We start from the raw sequence: 21,652 nt of genomic DNA, 5'->3' as shown, positions 1-21,652 counted from the left end.
AATTGGCCCCATCTTCATTCAAATCTTTAATAAATCACTAGAGATGTGCTATGTTCCTTCTTGCTTCAAATGCTCTACTATCATCCCAGTACCAAAGAAATCCTCCATCAAAGAACCGAATGACTACAGACCGGTTGCTCTGACATCTGTAGTTATGAAAACCTTTGAAAGGTTAGCCCACCTGAAAATCATCACAGATCCACTATTAGACCCCTTGCAATTTGCCTACCGAGCAAATAGATCAGCAGATGATGCTGTTAATATGGCTCTGCACTATATTCTACAACATCTTGAATCTCCAAAGACCTCTGCAAGGGTCCTTTTTGTAGATTTCAGTTCAGCATTCAATCCTATCATTCCAGATATTTTTCTCACTAAACTAAATCAGCTAGCCGTGCCTGACCACACCTATAAGTGGATCATAAGCTTTCTATCAGACAGGAAGCAGCAAGTGAAGCTAGGCAAAATCACATCAGACACCTGTACAATTAGCACAGCCCCCCCCCCCGCAGGGCTGTGTGCTCTTTCCACTTCTCTCTACATACCAATGACTGCATCTGAAAAGATCCACCTGTTAATGTACTGAATTTGCAGATGATATAACAATGGTTGGGCTCATTTGAGACAACAACGAATCGGCATACAGATGGGAGGTTGAACAACTAGCCTTGTGGTGTGTCCAGTACAATCTTGAACACATTCAAAACTGTAGAAATGACATTAGACTTTAGGAGAAACCCTACTATTCTACAAACTCTTACAATACTAGACAACATAGTATCAACAGTAGAGACCTTCAAGTTTCTAGGTTCTATAATATCTCAAGATTTAAAATGGATACCTAACATCAAAAATGTAATAAAAAAGCACAACAAAGAATGTTCTTTCTGTGCCAACTCAGAAAGCTCAGGCTACCTAAGGAGCTGCTGATATAATTCTACAAAGGAATTAATGAGTCTGTCATTTGCCCCTTTATAACTGTCTGGTTTAGAACTGCAACCAAACAAGACAGACACAGACTTCAATGAATAGTTAGAACTGCAGAAAAAACAATTACTACCAGCCTGCCTTTCATTGAGAACTGTATACTGCACAAGCAAGCAAGAGCTGTGAAAATATCCACAGACCCCTCACATCCTGTACATAAACTATTTCAACTTCTTCCCTCAAGACGATGCTACAGGGCATTGCACACCAGAATGACTAGACATAAGGACAGTTTTTTTCTTCATGCCATCACTCTGCTTAACAACTAATTCCTACAACAATGTCAAAATACTAGTAAAGCTGTATTACTATGATACTCCTTATCTTTCCTATTACCCATCCTTATTTTCTTATGACTATAACTTGCTGCTTGTATCTTACAATTTTCTTTTTTTTTTGGTACTCTAGTATGATTTATGTTGTTTGCTTAGCTAGTACTCTATGACTATCACTAAGTGTTACATTTTATGATTTATGATGAAGTGTTGTATTTCACGATTTATGATGAATGTATTTTCAGGTTGTATATGATCATGATTACCACTATTACTTGTATGTACACTGAGAGCTTATGCACCGGAACCAAGTTCCTTGTGTGTCCAATCACACTTGGCCAATAAAGAATTCAATTCTAAAGAATTCTATTATCAGAGAGTTATAATTTCTTGTATCAGTTTGTACATTGGATATTTTGCATTTGAAAGTACTTTTGTACTTCATACATTTTATATCTGCCTGAAAGTCCACAGTTTTACTGTTGCTCTATTAGGCAACCATGAAGAAATAGGGGCAGTAATACTAAGATACATAACTTGCAATAGTTCATGGGATTAGTGACCTTAGGTATATGAAATGCTTCGAATGGTCCAAGGTACTTAATAAATTAGAAGTAATAGGAAGGTAAATACATGCTAAATAGTATAAAATATATTTCCCAACTATAAAAATTACTCGCTGTTTTTCTTGTTGCTATGCTAGGTAGAATTGGTTAATTATGCTGTTTTTGTTAACATGCAAAAGTATAAAGTGCTATGACAAATGTTTTCTGCATTTTCAAACAGCTGCCACCAACTTTGCATTGCAATTTGAAAAGAAGAATTGTCGAGAGATTCAAGAAATCTTTATTCAGTCAGCAGAGTAATCCATGTAATTTGAAATCTGAGATTAAAAAGGTATAGTATTCAAAAGGACACTTCCACAATTATGGATTTTTTTATTATTTGAAATATGGGCTTTATATTCAGAGGAATTGAAGCATTTTCAAAGTTTAAGATGTTCAGCATTTAAACTCTTCATGTTTTATTCAGAATAAGTGGGGACTCAAATTATTATTTAAAGAATGTCTAAACTTTAATTTATATGTAGTTATAACAAACATTTAGTATCATGCTTAAATAGGACTTAATTACTGTTTTATGAGATAAGCCATTTTAAAGTTTGGAGTCTGTTTCTAAATCCTCATTTCTCCATATTATTCAGCAAAAAATTCAGTAGGAACTTATGAGAAATAAGTATTACATAACAAATTATTACACCCACTTTGATTCCTTCCTTTTATATTTGCATCTCCTTTTCTATTTAAACAATTTCCTCTCTTCAAATAATAAAGTCCAATCCAGTCAAAAAAACATTACCAGAAATAACCATCATTAAAAATCACCAAAATAGCAACCCATTAATTGTTATAAAAACCAATGTAAGTATTACTAACTATATTATTTCAAATTTGAATCCTTCCTTATATATTTATATCTCTATTTCTATTTAAACAATTTCCCCCATTTCCTCTCTTTAAATATTCAGTCCCAATCCCTCTTTTTCTCTCTTTTCTCCAAATTCATGTCTTCATTGTCTGAACCCTTTTGTAATTTCTGTGGCAACTCTATTTAATCCATTTTGCAAATCCAATACACGAAAATAATCCACAATGCCCTTCTGATTTAGTAGTCATATATTATATATATTTTTTAAATTTTAAACCATCATCTTCTTTCATCTATTATTTCCATCTCTCACTTGTAACCTGTAATTTTTAAATCCAACTATAAGTCCATTTTATTCATTAGGGCTTGTTCTTCTTCATTAACACCTTCTGATCCATTACAGAGTTAAATGGCTTAAAAACTCCTGCACTCACTTATCCATCATTTCTTTTAACGTAACCATCTGATGCATTTTGGCATTCAACTTCAAAATCAAAGTATTAACAAAAGGAATTTTCCAATGAGAAAGGATCCTTTTATTCTTCTGAATCTTCCTTTAAATAAATCTATTTGAATTTTTAATTCATTTAAAACTTTTTAAATCAACACTGTAATCAAAGTTTTGCTGTATATCCCAAAAAGAAAATTCTTATAAAACTTTAGGCATGTATTTTTTTTTTTCTTAATCAGTTAGAGGAGGAATCACCCAGCAAATAAAACCAGACTTGCAAATTTTCAATCTTTAACAAAGAATTTTTTAAAAAGTAAACTCTAAAATGATTTAAAAAGAAGAGATAGATTGTATCTTCTGTTCATAAAATGCTATATTAATAGCTCTGAATTCAATGGAATATCATAACTTCCAGTTGTTTCCAAAAGACTACTAAAACATTCATTTCTGCTATCTACTCACAAAAAAGGAAGAGAGAGAAAGAGAGGGGGGGGAGGGAGGAGGAAGGAAGGAAGAAGAAGAGAAAGAAAAAGAAAGAAAGAAAGAAAGAAAGAAAGAAAGAAAGAAAGAAAGAAAGAAAGAAAGAAAGAAAGAAAGAAAGAAAGTTATCCAAATGCATATAGGAGATCCTAAGATCTCTCCTTGATCAGGAAAGAGTTTTCAGCAGTCCAGCTCCAACCCCTATCTGCCTTTCATAGTAATGCTTTCCACTTTCCTTAGAATGTTAGCCATTCCTTATCAGAAGCTTTTTTGAGTTCAGTGCATTTCTTCTGAACATCTATGTGTGATCTTTTTGGCTGCTGTTTGAAATTACATTGCTACTGCATGCCAAATATAAAGGAGAAAAAAGTTAAATAACTTCATATAGAAAAAGTCATTTGGAAATATTTCTGGACTACAGCCTCTTGTGAAGTTTATAGTCAAGTTTTTACTCTTGATTTTTTCTTAACACAGGTTGGTCCTCTTTTAGTTTCAATTATTTTGGATACAATTTTCATATTCAGATATGTGATACGATGAGTTAGTTCTTCCCTCAGGAAGAAATCTCTAAATTTTTTTCTCTCTATCCTTCAATCTCATGGATAATATAATATAATGGATAATGTCAATACCATTTTTTTACAGAAAAAAATCTGCCTGTATCTTTATAAAGTGGAAAGAGATAGGGAAACCTCTCCTGGACTCAGAGTGTTTGCCTTTCTGTGACTAGACCTTGTAACACTACTGATATCAGAAGAAAATACATTTTTAAGTATAAATTGATGCTAAGAAGCTAATGGAGAGTTTAAAACAAAATGGAATAAAGAATCTATCTATATAAAATATGCATTATTTTATATTTACCATTTTGCTCATTAAATATTTGAACTCAGTCCTGAACCCCATTCTCTGGCAATCTGTTCTAAGGCAGGTGTGAATTCTAGAATATTTGGATTCTGCTTTATTAGAAAAGCTGTTGCTTTTCAGTGATAGGATACCATGCTTGTTCAAGTATGTGTGCAAAGGAGAATTTACAGTTTTATTAGATGAGCAGGATATTTGTGGCCCTTGTTAAAACCTCATAAAGGTCATTCTTCCTAAATCAGATGGAAGAGCAACCATTCCACTAATCTAGCATGAAGCTTATGTTGTGGGTCATTCAGCAGAATTGTCTTAGGCTTGGAGTTAATCCATATCATGTCTATGATAGAATTATGTGTATTATGTGTATTCAAGTTGATTTCCATTTTAGAACAGATCTCTAGCGCTAATTATTTCCTGGTAAAACATTTATGAAATGAAGAAAATAGAGTTTTCATTCCCATTTTATCTTTTTTTAGATACTTCAAGGTTCCCCAGAGTTGATTGAGCCTAATTTTTTGACGTCAGATTGTCATTTGTTGCTTCACTCTTCAAGTGGCAGTACTTTAGTCCTAGATGACAGACCTGGTAAGTCTAGCAAAAACCACATTGCTTTGTAGTTATTTATGTTGATAATATCCAGCAAACATGAATAATTATTAATAAAAGCTCATTTAGACCAACAGGTTCAACTGTCTTCTGTGGACCAAATCAGTATTTTTTTCTATCCTTTATATAGCAACTGCAGTGTACTTGGCTGATCATAATCATCAAAGATCTGGTAGTAATATCCCATTTTGAATCATCTAATTTGAAAATAAAGCACATTAACTATGTGTGTTCACCATGTATATTGATAGCTATCTTCTAGTTACACATGATGGTTCTATTCCACTGAATTTATGAACTTTCCTAAGAAAGTCCTATTCATTAATACCCTCTTCAGCCTCCTCTAGCAAACTCCTCTTTCAAATCTATTAATCATGAATTCCAATCCATCTAGTTTAGACATGTCAAATACAAGGCCCAGGGGCCAGATGCGGCTCGCAAAGTGGTTTCATGTGGCCCGCGAAGCCATCCTGGAAACAGTGAGGGAACAGCCCCCGCTGCCTTGGTCCTGGCCCAGGCCGGCCAGGAGTCAATGTACAATTTTGTGGTGGCCATCTGTGCTGAAACACATTCAGTCTTAGCTCCACAAGGCCGTCTGGAAACAGCAAGGAACCAGCCCCTGCCACGTCGGCCCAGCTCCCTAGGTGCATGCTGGGGAGGTGTCACCCTTTGTGAGGAATGAAGAAATGCACCATCACCTGGAAGTGGCCAGCAAATGGCCTTCGCCTACTTCACATATCTGGCTTGATGGGCTCCGGGAGACAGGTTTCGGCAGGCAGCAGAGCACTCTCCTCATAGTGCCGAGAGGCTGAGCCGGGCGGTACAAATCCAAAAAGAAGCACACCACTGCCCAGCCCCCAGCCTGCCCGGTTTTGCAGGCAGTGGGGCGCTCTCCTCACAGCGCCAAGAACTGAGCCGGGTGGTGCGAATCTGATGAGAAGTGCAATGCTGCCTAGCCCCCAGCCCGCCCAGTTTCAGGAGGCAGCAAGGTGCAAAGCTGGCGAGCTTTGCACCACCTGGCCCAACCTTTTGGCGCTATGAGGAGACATCCCGCTGCTTGCCAAGACCAGGCAGGCTGGGGGCTGGGCAGCATTGCACAGGTAACGTTGACTCTCATGCTGCTCATGGCATCCTCTCCCCCAGAGCCCACCAAGCCAGATATGTGAAGTAGGTGAGGGCCATTTGCTGGCCACTTCCAGGCAACTGTGCATTTCTTCATTCCTCACGAAGAGTGACACCTCCCTAGCTGCGTTTCTTGCCTGTTTTTCTCCCTCCATCATCTCAAATATTTCCTACCACTCTGTACTTAGGAAGGAAGGAAGAAAAGAAGGAAAGGGAGGGGCTGAGGGAAGCCCTGCCTTAGTCCTGCCCTGCTGCCCTTTCAACATCCCCTTGCCCCCTCCTCCTGGACTATCCTGGGGGTCTCCCTTCCTATTGCTAAGGAAGCTTTGGATACAAAGCCGGGTCTCCTCCCATGGAGAGGGAATGGGGCTCCCTCTGACTTTGCCTCGTACCCATCATGAGCAACCTGGCTAAGGAGAGCAAGCACAGCAGCAGCAGTCTTGAGGAGGAGGTAAGTGCAGCTGAGTGCTTCCTTGGGGAAGTGGGGCTGGGCTTGATGTTGCAGGTGCTCGAGGGCCAGGCTGGGCATTTGACCTCTGCTGCCCAGTGCTCCGGGCAGCCCGCACACCATCCAGCCCCCCCACATGGCCTGAGAGGAACAGTGAGGCTCCTCCAGTTGACTATGCCTTGGCACTTGCCCTGGTCCCACCCCCTTCTGCCAAAGACCCTTAGATCTGTCACACTCCTGCCCAGGCCCCACAGGCACCCTTGACGCGAAAAATGTAGAGCTGGCCATGCCCACCCAGTAGGCCACACCCACTCCATCCACGCCCACCCAGTAGGCCACACCCACCCTGGCCACCCCCCCCAAGGGCAACTGCAATGCTGATGAGGCCCTCAATGTAATTGAGTTTGACATCCTTGATCTGCATGGCTGATTTAATACAGTTGTTTGTATCTGGATGTTTTCTTTAGGATGATTTGAAATTGTGATAAATTCACAAACCTTTTATCTATTTTTTCATTTAAAACTTGTAAGTTGGCAAACATCTTTTTTTCAAAAATTTCCAAAAGAAATTTTCAAAAAAAAAATGTTAAATTCATCTGAGTCCCATCTCTCTTTTATATCTCCTTTTGGGGGCATTGTAGAACATATAACAGAATAACAGAATTGGAAGGTACCTTGGAGGTCTTCTAGTCCAACCCCCTGCTCAGGCAGGAAACCCTGTACCATTTCAGACAAATGGTTGTTCAACCTCTTCTTAAAAACTTCCAGTGTTGGAGCATTCACAACTTCTGGAGGCAAGTCATTACAGTGATTAATTATTCTGTCAGGAAATTTCTGCCTAGTTCTAGGTTGCTTCTCTCCTTGATTAATGTATAAAGTATATAATATTCAAAGTCCTTAATTTATTCTTGCTTAGGGCTTAATATAATTCAAATGCCTCTTATAACCAAGCATTCACAACAGAATGTAAACAATTCTTTTTTAAGGACAAAAAGGGTAGAAGTTCCATTACAAATTAACAGAAAAAGCTAAGACAAAGATTTTTACAGCAGAGAATTAAAAAAGAGGGGGAGTTCCCATCCCCCTTTAAAATAAAAAGATAATATATACAAAAATAAAATGAAGCAATGAATTCTTTTAGAAAAATAAGTAAAATACAAAATCTCTAGAGTAGAAAATCTGGTATAAGTCAGATCAAATAACTTTCACTGCAAAAAGAAAGCAAAACAAGAAAACAAAACCCCCTCAGGCTGCCAATTTCCTTGTGGCAAAAGGGAAAGTACTTGAAAGCTCTGAAATAAGATGATGAAAGTTTACATTTGTAATAAAGCAAAGGGGATAAGCAAATAAGCATTCAGCCAGGCTATTAACAATTACGTTTCAAAAAGTGATATTAAAAAAAGAAATTGCCTAACAGTATAAACAGCTGCAAGAAAAGATGCACATCCAACCCTTTGGCTGCACTTACTGAGAGTTGAAATCACCTAGATTTCTCTTTTCAGGCAAGTACTTGGGAGTTATCATGGTCATTCTTAGTTACTCCTATTCAAATCTAGGGAGCCGGCTTTGGCAGCAGGGTCAGATGTGACTAGAATAGAACAGAATAGAAAAACAGAGTTGGAAGGTACCTTGGAGGTTATCTAGTCCAACCCCCTGCTCAGGCAGGAAACTCTATACGATTTCAGACAAATGGCTTCCAGTCTCTTCTTAAAAATGTCCGGTGCTGGAGCATTCACAACTTCTGAAGAAAGATTGTTCCACTGATTAATTGTTCTAACTGTCAGGAAATTTCTCCTTAGTTCTAGGTTGCTTCTCTCCTTGATTAGTTTCCACCCATTGCCTCTTATCCTGCTTTCAGGCGCTTTGGAGAATAGCTTGACTTCCTCTTCTTTGTGGCAGCCCCTGAGATATTGGAACACTGCTATCATGTTCCCCCTCATCCTGCTCTTCATTAAACTAGACATACCCAATTCCAGCAATCGTTCCTTATATGTTTTAGCCTCCAGTCCCCTAATCATCTTTGTTGCTGTTTACTGTACTCTTTCTAGAGTCTCAACATCTTTGTGGCAACCCCTGAGATATTGGAACACTACTATCATGTCACCCCTAGTCCTTCTTTTCATTACCCAATTCCAGCAACTGTTCTTTATATGTTTTAGCTTTTTGTTGCTCTTCTCTGCATTCTTTCTAGAATATTAACATCTTTTTTACATCATGGCGACCAAAACTGGATATAGTATTCCAAGTGTGATCTTGTTTTGTTGGCATGGAGAAAAAAAACACCTCACTGTTCAGCGTGACATTTTCTGGGCCTCAGCAGCAACTCCATCTCTGAATACAGTGTGGTATGGTGTAAGGATTAACCTTTACTGTATGTATTCATTTAAGAAGTCCAAGAAGGTTTTTGCTCATATTTCATGTTGCGTTTGATTAAACATTTTATTGCTTTATTTTATACATAATGTATTTCCTCTTATATATATATCATAGTGGGAATTATATTATAGGCATCATATATGTGTTGCCAGTAAATCACCAATAATAACAATACAAACATAAACACCATAAAATTCTATTTTTATACACTAGAGAACAACAGTCACTTTTATACATAGAGTAAAACAGTCACTTTTTGCACAATTCCTTCTCAAAGCATCCCAGCTTGTATTTCTTTTAATTGTTTTGAACTATAGCTACGGAGTTAGAGCTTTGGATCAGGACTCAGTTTCAAATTCCCACTCATCTGTGAAATCCTATATCTATAGACTAGAGAACAGTATCACTCATAGAACAGTCACAATACCACTCATACGTAGAACAGCCTGCAAAGATGAAGTGAGGAAAGCTAAGGCTCAAAAAGCTAAGGCTTGTGACCAAAGTCAAAAATAACAAAAAAAAAAATCTTCTTTTAACATGTAAAAAACAAGAAAAAAGTTAAGGAAATGATTGGTCCATTAGTGGGGGAAAGAAGGTGACAAGCAACAGGGAGAAAGCAGAACTATTTAACTCATTTTTTGAATCTGTCTTTACATAAAAAGAAAAAAACAGTCCAACCTATCAAAAACACCCCAAGGTTCTCAAGGAACTGGGAGATGTGATCTCAGAACCACTGAACTACATTTTTCAAAGATCCTGGAGCACTGGGGAACTACCAGAGGACTGGAAAAAAGCTGGTGTAGTTCCCATCTTCAAAAAAGGGGAAAAATAGATCCAGGAAACTACAGACCTATCAGTCTGACCTCAATACCTGGGAAGATTTTGGGAAAGATAATCAAACAACGAATCAGCGAACACTTAAAGGCAAACAAAGCCATTATGAAAAGCCAACATGGGTTTGTTAAAAACAGATCATGCCAGACAAATCTTATTGCATTCTTTGACCAAGTGACAAAATTAGTGGATCAGAGGAAGGCTGTGGATATAATTTACTTGGACTTCAGTAAAGCATTTGATAAAGTAGATCACAACTTACTACTTGATAAGATAGAAAAATGTGGGTTAGACAGCATCACCACCAGATGGATTCGTAGCTGGCTGACCAGCCGTACTCAAGAGTGTGGTCCTCAATGGAACTGCATCTATACGGAGGGAAGTGTGTAGTGGGGTGCCCCAGGGCTCTGTTCTAGGCCCAGTGCTCTTCAACATCTTCATCAATGATTTGGATGAGGGGATAGATGGAGAACTCATCAAATTTGCAGATGATACCAAGCTGGCAGGAATGGCCAACACTCAGAAGATACAGGAGGATCTGGCTTAAGATACAGGAGGATCTGGATAGGCTTGAACACTAGGCGCTATCTAACAAAATGAAATTCAATGTTGGAAAAAGTAAGGTTCTACATTTAAGCAAGAAAAACCAAATGTACAGGTATAATATAGGTGGTACCTTGCTCAATAGTAGTAACTGTGAGAGGAATCTTGGAGTCCTAGTGGACAATCACTTAAATATGAGCTAGCAATGTGCTGCAGCTGCCAAAAAAGCCAACACAGTGCTAGATTGCATTAACAGAGGGTTAGAATCAAGATTACATGAAGTATTATGCCTTGGTAAGGCCACACTTGGAATACTGCATCCAGTTTTGGTCACCATGATGTAAAAAAGGTGTTCAGACTCTAGAAAGAGTATAGAGAAGATCAACAAAGATGATTAAGGGCCTGGAGGCTAAATCATATAAGGAACGGTTGCTGGAATTGGTATGTCTAGTTTAATGAAGAGAAGGACGAGGGGTGACATGACAGCAGTGTTCCAATATCTTGGGCTGCCACAAAGAAGTGGGAGTCAAGCTATTCTCCAAAGCACCTAAAGGCAGGACAAGAAGTAATGGATGGAAACTAATCAAGGAGAGAAGCAACCTAGAACTAAGGAGAAACTTCCTGACAGTTAGGACAATTAACCAGTGGAACAACCTGCCTCCAGAAGTGGTGAATGCTTCAACACTGGAAGTTTTAAAGAAGAGACTGGACAGCCATTTGTCCGAAATGGTATAGGGTTTCCTGCCTGAGCAGGGGGTTGGACTAGATGACCTTCAAGGTCCCTTCCAACATTATTATTGTTGTTGTTGTTATTGTTGTTATTACTATTATTTTTTTTAATATTTTTTTAATTTTCCATTTATTCAACATTTACAACAAAATTCACTTTACAAAATAACCATAACCATGGGTGCCGCTTGCTCCTTCCCCCCATGCTGCATCCACCCTCTCTAATACCTTTCCTATTTCCCTCCTCTTTCTCTCCTCCCCTCCTACTCTCTTCCCCTCCCCTTCTCCTCTTACCATCCTACTTCCTCCCTTCACCTTCCTCCCCTCTCATCCCTCTCAAATACAGGAATGCAGCCTAGGGGAAATGCCCAAGCAGTACCTTTCCATAAGTTACCTTATCTATATTATCCTATTCTAGCTATTTACCCACCCACTCACCCACCACCCACCCTCAACCCCCCCTCACTTCCCAGAGCAGAGTCCAGGGTTATTAATAACAAAATTAACAATATACAATAAAAAAGAAAAAGAAAAAAGAAAGGGAAAGAAAAAAAATCATACTTAGCCCTTAACTCCCCTTAAATTACATCATCATAAACAAATCTCTTATAAAACATTTACTATAAAATTTACTCATAAAATAAAAGAAACTTTATAGTCCCATACTTCTTCTGAATATAATCTATCCATCTTCTCCATACAATAATATATCTTTCTTGTGTATGATCCTTTAAATAAGCAGAAATTTTTGCCATTTCTGCAAAGTTAGAAACTTTAAATATCCATTCTTCTAAAGTAGGCAACGAATCTTTCTTCCAATATGAACCTACTAGTAACCTTGCTGCAGTTAATAAATTCAACATTAAAATAGTTTCTTTGTCATCTAAATCCACAGAAATACCCAATAGGAATAATTGAGGAGTAAACTTTATCTTCCTTTTAAAAATCTTTTGAATGTTCCACCAAATCATAATCCAAAAAGCCTTTACCTTTTTACAATTCCATCAAACGTGAAAATATGTCGCATCCATATTACCACATCTCCAACATTTGGGTTGTAAATTAGAGTACATACAAGATAATTTTTTAGGATCTAAATGCCACCTATAAAACATTTTATAAAAATTTTCCCTCAAATTTTGGGCTTGTGTAAATTTAACATTTCTGATCCAAATTATCTCCCATAAATCCAATGGGATCGGTTCCTGGATATTCTGAGCCCATTTAATCATACACTCTTTAACCAATTCTGTTTCCGAATCTAATTCTATTAAAGCATTATAAATTCTTTTTATATGAGCCTGATTCTGATCTTTAACCTGAATTACCAAATTTTCATCTTCTAATATTATTCCCTCTTTCTTATCTACAGTCCACCTATCCACTATTTGTAAATATTGAAACCATGACTGTAAAATATTTTCTTGCCTTAATACATCTAAAGATTTTAAATGCCAGTCCAAACCTGACCAAATTAATAATTCTTTATACGAAATTTTGTCAAAATTCATCCCCTTAGAAATTCCCTCGATTGAATGTCTAGGAATCCCCCAGATAGGTATTTTATAATTTAATCTATGATAATACTTTTTCCAAACTCGAAGTAAGGCATTCCTCAAAATGTGTGATTTGAAAGCCCGGTCCACTTTCTTATTAAAAATTAAATATGCATGCCAACCATACATTAAATCCCACCCTTCAAGAGAAAGAATATCCTTGTTTGTTAAATTAAGCCAATCACTTATCCAAGTTAAGGTGGCTGCATCATAATATAATTTCAAATTAGGTGCTTTAAGTCCTCTTTCTTGGGCATCTTGCAAAATCTTAAACTTAACCCTTGGTTTTTTCCCAGCCCAAATGAATTTATTGATACCCTTCTGCCATTCCTCCAAATTTACATCTTTTTTTAAAATAGGTATCATCTGAAACAAGAAAAGAAACTTTGGTAGAACATTCATTTTTACAGCTGAAATTCTCCCCAACAATGACAATTGCAATTTTTTCCAGTCATTTAAGTCCTTTTGTACTTTTGCCCATAATAATTCATAATTAAAATTCTTGCCTCTATAATATCACAGTTCTTTAAATAATAATAATAAAAAAGAGAAAAGGGGAACAAGATTCTTGCCTCTATATTTGAAAGATAAACTGTATCCAACTTTTAACTTTGTTGCAAAATCAAACAAGAAAGACAGTCGCCATTTTGCCTTTCCCTTTCCCTTTCTTCTTCAAAAGGGAAAGTAAACAATAAAAAGGGAGATGATACTTGCAGGAGTTAAAGTCACAATCAATCCTAAATCCACTTTCTCTTGGTCTGCTCCGTCTGCATATAAATACTCACAAAGCCACCGAAAAAAGCAGATGTGGGAGCGGAGTCTTGCTTCGTCCCAGAATTTCAGGACAAAGACGTCCTGGAGCGCGGAGTTGGCTCAGGCTCTGAGGGAACTCTACCCTCCGATCCCCAAAATTATAGGGATCCAGGGGAGCTCTTCCTCTACCTGAGCAGTTCTTCTCTTCCCTTTCTCCCAGGGAAGAGATTCAAGCTGCAGGACAGCTGATTGTCAAAGTCCCGCCAGCTTTTACATGATCTGGGAACAGGCGGCTTCTAAGAAAGCCGCCATCGTTGCGGCTTGATCCACTGGAAGTCTGTTATTATTACTATTATTATTACTATTATTACTACTATTGTTGTTTTTAATAATAATAATAAAGTGATATGAAAATAATAGTAATATAATCAGATGGGATGTTAAGAAGCTTAAATAAATGTCAGAATGGAGTAAGAGAAGGTTAATATGAACAAAAATGTTGGACAAGCAGAGCAAAAATTGCAACAGAAAAAATTGAAAAGTAAGGAAAATAACTGCAGTGTTCAACCTGGAGCATTTATGGAAAAATACAGAATGAGTAGGTAAAAGTATAAAACTTAGCAACAATAATAACAATTAAATGCATAATGTTATGAGGAACACTTTCAAACATCAAGAGCAGAGAAGGATCATAGTTGGAAAGACCAGAAAACAAACACTGTTTATTATGAATCTGTTTAAGTTAATTAACATAATTTTTATTTATTTAATTTTTATGCTGGCCATCTCACTGACACTGCAGCAAGTCTGGATAGTTTACAATTTTGAAAGGTTCTGTGCATTTTGCTTTTGTATTAAAGATTTTCATAGCCCTATATATAATTAAATGTGCTGAAAGATTTTAAAGACAGAGCATTTTATTCCACTTGTGGGAGATAACAAAAATAGCAGAAAGACCTGTCTTGTTTATAGTTCTTTTCTGTGCTCAAGTATCATGTTGACTTTTGTTTGCAAGAGTCCTGAACAGTGACATTCTAAACGACTTTTAGAACGATGAGCCTTGAAAGATCAAAGAGTTTTCTCCTGCATTGTTTTCTTGTGAGATGCTCTCATTTCAAAACAGTATGATTGACTCCCCATTCTCTTACCTTTTAGAGCAATGTTAAAATGCACCTTTTAAACCTGGTTTTTAGGATGCTTTAAGGACATGAAGTTCTAGTACCCCTTTACAAAGCTTTAGTAAGACCTCACTTGGAATACTGTATCCAGTTCTGTTCACCACAATATCAAAAGATGTTGAGATTCTAGAAGGAGTGCAGAGAAGAGCAGTAAGAATGATTACAGGGCTGGAGGCTGAAACATTCAAAGAATAGTTAGTCTTGTTGAAAGAAAAATCTTCATCAGGGTCCAGTCCAAGCTGGGAATAATCAAAATGGAAACTGCTTTAGAAAGAAGATTGTAGTTTATTGAAGAGAAGAGCCAGACAGAAAAATGCTCTGGGAAAGCTGACCACATATTGTAGGGAGTGATGGGTTTTTATACCTTCTTGAGCTTTTGTTTGGAGTTGTTCCTTTGGCATGAACTTTGACCCAAGTCTGAGTGTGCCTTTTTGGTATTCTGATGGTGGTGGGTTAATCCTATTATGTCTCAAAGGTCATACCCTGCTTCCCTGTGGCTGTGACTGTGGCTGATGACTGTTGGATTTTTGGTGTGAGGGATTGTTGATTCTAGGGATCTTTGTCTTTCTAATCCTAGCTTCCTGGCTCCAATTTTTCTGACAAGATTATCACATCTGCATTTCTGTAGACCTGGTTTCTGTTTGGGGCGGAGTGACTTGCGGGGAGGGGGTTGGTTTCTGCCTTTAAGATCCTTTGGGGAAATATATTCTGCCTTTTTAATATTTCCCAAAATATTTCTTTCTCTGGATTCTTCCCACAGTCTAATGCAAAGAAGGACTAGGGGAGACATGATAGCAATGTTCCAATATTTGAGAGGCTCCTACAAAGACGTGAGGGTCAAACTAAAAAACAATGGATGGAAACTAACCAATGAGAGAAACAACCTAGAATTAAGGAGAAATTTCCTAATGGAGAGAGCAGTCAACCAATGGAATAGCTTGCATTCAGAAATTGTGAGTGTTCCATCACTGGAGGTTTTCAAAAAGAAAATGGACAACATCTATCTTAAATGGTATAGGATATCTTACTCGAGCAATATCTTTGTGGCTTTTGGTTTGAGTAAGATGCTACTCCCTCATCTTCCAGGGCTCTAAACCTACAAGAGACTGCTGCCTTGCATTCTCTTTAAAGGAGCAACTACCGGGAACACTTGTGGATGGCCTACTTGCCATCTCTTTGTTCTTTGCTATGCTTGTCATCTCTGCTCTTTGCAGAGCTATCTTTAATCTACTATTCTTCCAACAGGCTGTTTTCTGATGTAGCTATCTTTACTCCATCATACCTCCTCAAGCTAGTGAATATAAGGATTAAGCTAATATTTTTATTTTTAACACTTTTGTAACTACAAAAAGATCAAACAACCACCTTGGGAGAAGATATAAACTGTTCTAATAACAAGAATGGCAATTAATTAAAAATGAAAGAAAGAATTCAAAACTTTTAAACTAGTACTTTTGAAATAAATATATATTTGGATCTCTTAATCATAGAGAAGATCTATATCTAAAAATAGCTCACTTTGTAACAACTAATGTTTTATTATTATTTCTACATTATTCCATAATGTTCTATTTTAAACAAGCTTTTTTGTTGAAAAAAAATGCTCTTTTTTATATAAATTTATATCATTATATGTTAAATTATCCAACTTTATCTCATTTAATTACTTATAGGTCTTCTTGGAACTTTTGAGGATGAAGGAATGACATATGAACAAATGCAGGTTAGACTTTATTTTTGGAATTGTGAGCAATTTTTAGGTCTTTTGAAAACTTATAATAAAACTTAGTATACTTCATTTTTTAGACTGTAATTGAAGAGGTTCTAGAGGAATGTGGATATTACAATTTTATCTCTAGCAGGTGAGTTTCATTTCAAAAGGAAATATTAAAGTTAGATGAAGTTATTGAATATAAGCATTAATTCTTTTTCCAATGATGTCATATTAAGCTTAATAAGGTAAAGATTTTTCCTATCAGTCATATCTAACTCTAGGGCACGGTGCTCAGCTCCCTTTCTTGACTGAGGGAGCCAGCATTGTCTGAAGATAATTTCCATGGTCATATGGTCCACACAACTATATGCTATAAAGCACATGGATCACTGTTACCTTCCCATCAAAGTGGTACCTATTAATCTACTTTGCTTTCAAACTATTAGATGTGCAGAACTTGCATGTCAAACTTGAGCTATCAGCTCTCCAGCTAACAAGCTCAGCATCTTTAACCACTGAGCCATTGCACCCCCTTATTAAGCTTAATAGAATGCATCATTTAATTGAATGTAAGTAAGTGATAGGTACAACTAATATGTAAGATTTGGATTATATTTCCACAGGAAAATAGCCCAATACTTCACTGTAATTTCCTCTCATTTCTTCTCTCCCCATAAAGGGAACTTTTGGATTTTTAAAAATAAAATCAGTAAAAGAATTTTTTCAGTAAAAAGTTTTTTTAAACAAAAACAAAACTTTCTGATAAAAATTTACACTAACCTAGTTAGCACATTTGAAAGAGTTTGCACAAATAAAACCAGCACAAGAAAGCAAAAGGATATAAAACAAAACTATTTGGAAAAATCTGTCATGAATCTGTTATTCTGATTTCAGCAAGTGCTACTCTTCTCTACCCATCCCTAATAACTACTGCAACTTCTGACTTCCCATTAAGATTGGAGTACACTAGAAGTTAATCAGAGAATCTTATTAATCAACCATATTAAAATGAGTCTCAGTGAATGATCAAAACTCTAGATACAGAATCAAGACCACTGATCCAGTTAATCTGAAATTGTGAATTATGCTTGGCAGAATCTCTCAAAGATCAGAATTTGAGATATCAACCAAAATTAACTTTTTAACTGAAGGGGCTATGCATGAAATAATCTGCTTGGAATTGATATACTTTAGAATTAGCTCCCCAATCAATGAAACTAAAATATAAAGAACAGAATGTTTAATAATCAAATTGTCATTTTACATAATAAAGCTGAATATGTGCTCATGCTCACACTTCTGGGGTAGAAAAAGCATCCTTGGATGTCTAATTCTTAAGATGTTGTTTAGAAAAAGTTGTTGCATATTGAACACTCTAACCAAAATAAATCGTTGAATGCCTTGCAAAATCACTTTGTCTATGCTTTCTACTAATTCTATACTTTCTACTAATTTTCAGCAAGCTAGACAGTGCTATATCTCAGATGAGAAGATCATAACCTGACCTACCCATCCATGTTGATTCATCTCTTGTATATTCCAGTTTGGTAGCACAAGATTTAATCTGACTCAAAATGAAAATGCTATTAATTTTTTTTATTCCATTAAGCAAATAATTACAGCTCTTAAATCTTTTTAGGTATCAATACTATCCATGGGGAGCAAGAAATCATCCAGCCAGAAGATGAGCACCTAGAATTCTGATTACATTGACAGATTTTCTAATAAGGTCTAAATGTCTTGACTTTAGCTGTTATTTTCTGACTGCTAAAGAAAAACACTGCATAAAACACGACAAAAAGAAACACACAGGAAAGAGAAATCATTCAAATCTTCTGTGTAGCTTACAGAGAATCAACCAAATAGTAGAACTGTAGTACATATCTCTGGCAGTAGGTATATGCAATATAGTTTTGGTGTCAAGATATGATTTGTACAAAATGTAAACATTCTTCCAAGTACTTCCATTAAGGTGACAATACACTGCTCTTTAGCCCATTCTTGATTTTTGGAATGGCTTCTTGAATACTCAGGTTTATTAGAAATCTTACTTTTTACAGATTTCCTAATATTAGAGAGTCAGGTTTATTAGAAACCTTAGTTTTTACAGATTTCCTAATATTAGAGACTCTATTTTTTTATAATAGGATATATTTTGGGCAAACAGCAATTCAGAATGTGTAAGCAAAGAGGACAAAGTATAGCTAAGAATAAAAAATAGGTTGGGAATCAGAAAAGAGCATTCAAAATATTGCTTTAATTACTTGAGTTAGTTGGGATTTATGCTGCAAATATGATATATTAGACAGTATTTACAATTTTCACAACATCTAACATTTGTTAAATCCAAAGATTAGAGCATGGAACATGCTTAGGTTCTATAAATAGGTAAATATCAATGTCATCTAGATAAAGATGTAAAGCTACACAAAAACATGTACAGATATATTTATATTAAATAAATACTCTAATTGTTATTGCTAATTAGATATGTAGTAGACATTGCACTTTTGAAAAATTGAAAGTCTTTCCGAAAAATGCTTGTAATACATACATCATTGTTATCTGGACATTTCTTTTCTTTTAGCATTTTTTCAGTTTTACTAAATCTTTTCAGTTTAGTAAATATTGAGTAAATGTATGGTTATCTACAGTAATGATGTAAATTTTATAGATTGGATGTAATATTTCAAAATTCCATTGACCTTTTTAAAGTGACAGCATGTTTTAATATAGGCTTCAGTCTTTGGCATGTAAGGTAAAGGGCAACATCGAATATTGTGTTAGGGGATTGAAAGAGAAAAGGAAATCCATTCTATTAACTGTATCTGTTGGTAGTCACACTGTTGATTTACATATAATATAATGTATATGTATGTTAACAATATTTTCAAAGTTACACACTTACAATAATTTAAATTACTAGGAGGCATATTACTTAATGTAGCATACCATATTTAGTTGAGGGAGACATGGAGGGAGATCTAGGAAAAAAGTATGTTCAGATTTGCCTATTCTAACATATTTAGTCTGCTACAAATGATATCATGGATTTGAGATAAACCAAAAAGAACATTTGAAATCAAAATAAGAAAACTGAAACAAAATGCCGCATAGCAAAAATATTGTCATTTGTCACTTTCAGAAGTCAGTAAAATTTCAGCAGTGTTTTCTGCATTTAGGTGATAAAGTTGGTGAGGAAGACACATATATTGAAAATTTAGTAGCACTCAATGACTCAGAGATTGGCCAGGTTCCTAAATGTATGTACAGTGTGTTTTAGGGGCTATGGACCTCCTCTGCATTTTGCTTGTTCACCGCAATAAAATCAGAACCAAGCAGCTGCATGGTTCACAATGGCAAATAATTTACACAACAATTTTGTTCAAGAAATTTCATGTGGAAACTGTATTACTTCTGACGGATATTAATAGACAACAAAATTTCATAGAAATAATAGTAACTAGTACAGTTGGACTAAACTAAACCCTCAGCAAATGAAATGGAGCACTTCTATCCTTTGCATATTGTTTTGCTACTCTTGGATTCTTTCTTTTTATTGTATTGTTCTGCTATTGGTTTTTTAAATTGTTTGATTTACCTCCCTGCTTTTATAATTTATCAGCCTTCTCAAATGCTGCTTTTGCAATAGTGAGACAATTCTGTTAATAAATAAATCCAGTGATGTTTGAAAGAATAGTCTAGTCTGGAGCCTTTGGCAGAACATCCATCTCTACAACTGATCCCAGCAGTCAGAAGAGGACTCTACATAACATATATGCAGATGTTGCTTTCAAAAAGTATGATTCCCATACTTCTTGTCTTCCCTCACAATTCAACTCTTCTTATTTTATTAAAACTTCATTCTACTTGCATTACCAGCAGTCTGGCTACAAAAAGACTTATCATTGCTAAACAGGATATTTAGCTCTTCCAAACAACAGAGTCTGGAGACAGAAACCCACATCATGCAAGTGTGAGTAAATATGGCCACAACTTTGGTTCATGATGGTTTTATAAGAATAGTTACATTATTTATTATTTACTCCTCCTTCTCCAGTTCATCCCAATCTTTATCCCTAAAAATCATTCAGTATTCTTAAATTTTTTAAGAACAGGATGTGGTCAATCTGAACAATTGATGCCAAATACAGATAATCTCTATAAGTTAATATTGAAGTTGAAAAAATAAACTGAATAGGATACATGGGCAAGCATGCATACTATAGAAGGCTACTCATCTAGCAGAAGATTTTGAAATATGGCTTACAATTACTGGCATTCTATAATTCTGCTTTATTGGGGTTCCTACTTACAGTATATTACAAAAGATCAGAATTATGCGAGCCATGATATTCTCTGTAACACTCTGTAGAAATAAATGATGGACTTTGAAGAAGCAAGATAGGAAGAATATTGACACTTTAAATGTTGGTGTTGAAGAGGATTCCTGAGAATATCATGGACAGCCAAAAAAACCAAACAAACCCACAATAAATGGATCATCAAACAAATCATCCCAGAGTTTTACTCAAGGCACAAATGGCCAGTTCAAATTATCCTACTTTGGACAGATTATGTGAAGACTTTGCTCTTTGGAGAAGGCTCTAATATTGTGAAAGATGGGAGGAAAAATAAACTTAGTTTCAGTGGTGATGAAGGCATTATTGAAAGCATTTAAGATCAGATTAAGGATAGATCATCATGGAGAAGATCTATGGGGTTGTGAAGAATTAACAACAACTTGATGGCACATAATCAGTTATGGATCTTCAACATCTATTCACACACAAGTGGCAAATAAATTGATAGCTATGTCCATTATTTTAATACATCTCATATGGGAGAAAATGATCACAAGTCCACTGTATAACTGAATGCTAGATTTTGGAAACAAAAGCTTTTACTTAGTCAATATTAAAATAAAGAGGCAGACCTGGAAATCAATAACTTAGCAAAAGCTACATTGAATGTTCTAAAAGAATATAGCAAATGTAAATGGCAAGCCATTACTGTTGAAGATTTACAGAGCTTAGACTAGATATCTTTACTAGGAAGTCCGATGAGTGTCCAGGGATGCTTGGAGTTTACATGAGGCTTTTAAATAAAATAGTGCATTGGGCAGGAGCTCCATCGGATATAATGCTTTTATCCAACTGAAATTTTATAGTGTGAAAATTCTAAAAAGACTTTTGGTTTTTTCACACAGAAGTACTTGAAACATACTTCTGTATAATCTATGATTCAATTCTATGTTGCTAAACACAATTAGTATTTGAACAATGATTCAGTTTTAATTAATAAATAT

At 35.9% G+C, this 21,652-nt stretch overlaps 1 protein-coding gene across 20 annotated transcripts in view; it reads left to right on the top strand.

Moving 5' to 3' along the window:
* Nucleotides 1–20,222, top strand: part of NEK10 (NIMA related kinase 10) — a 126,585-nt gene extending 106,363 nt beyond the window's left edge. For all 20 annotated transcript variants that reach the window (XM_039343709.1, XM_039343712.1, XM_039343710.1 and 17 more), the window contains 5 exons: nucleotides 2,049–2,159; nucleotides 4,962–5,070; nucleotides 16,304–16,353; nucleotides 16,437–16,492; nucleotides 17,984–20,222. In XM_039343709.1, the coding sequence (XP_039199643.1) occupies nucleotides 2,049–2,159; nucleotides 4,962–5,070; nucleotides 16,304–16,353; nucleotides 16,437–16,492; nucleotides 17,984–18,032 (375 nt within the window). In that variant the 3' untranslated portion in view covers nucleotides 18,033–20,222. The remainder of the gene's footprint in view (nucleotides 1–2,048; nucleotides 2,160–4,961; nucleotides 5,071–16,303; nucleotides 16,354–16,436; nucleotides 16,493–17,983) is intronic.
* Nucleotides 20,223–21,652: the final 1,430 nt, after the last annotated feature.

This window comes from Crotalus tigris, unplaced genomic scaffold (assembly GCF_016545835.1).
Source record: "Crotalus tigris isolate CLP2741 ecotype Arizona unplaced genomic scaffold, ASM1654583v1 scf7180000017871.4482833, whole genome shotgun sequence".
NCBI classification, from domain to species: Eukaryota; Metazoa; Chordata; class Lepidosauria; order Squamata; family Viperidae; genus Crotalus; species Crotalus tigris.
Note: the sequence above shows the minus strand (reverse complement) of the source record. Positions and strands in the feature narration are given on the sequence as shown.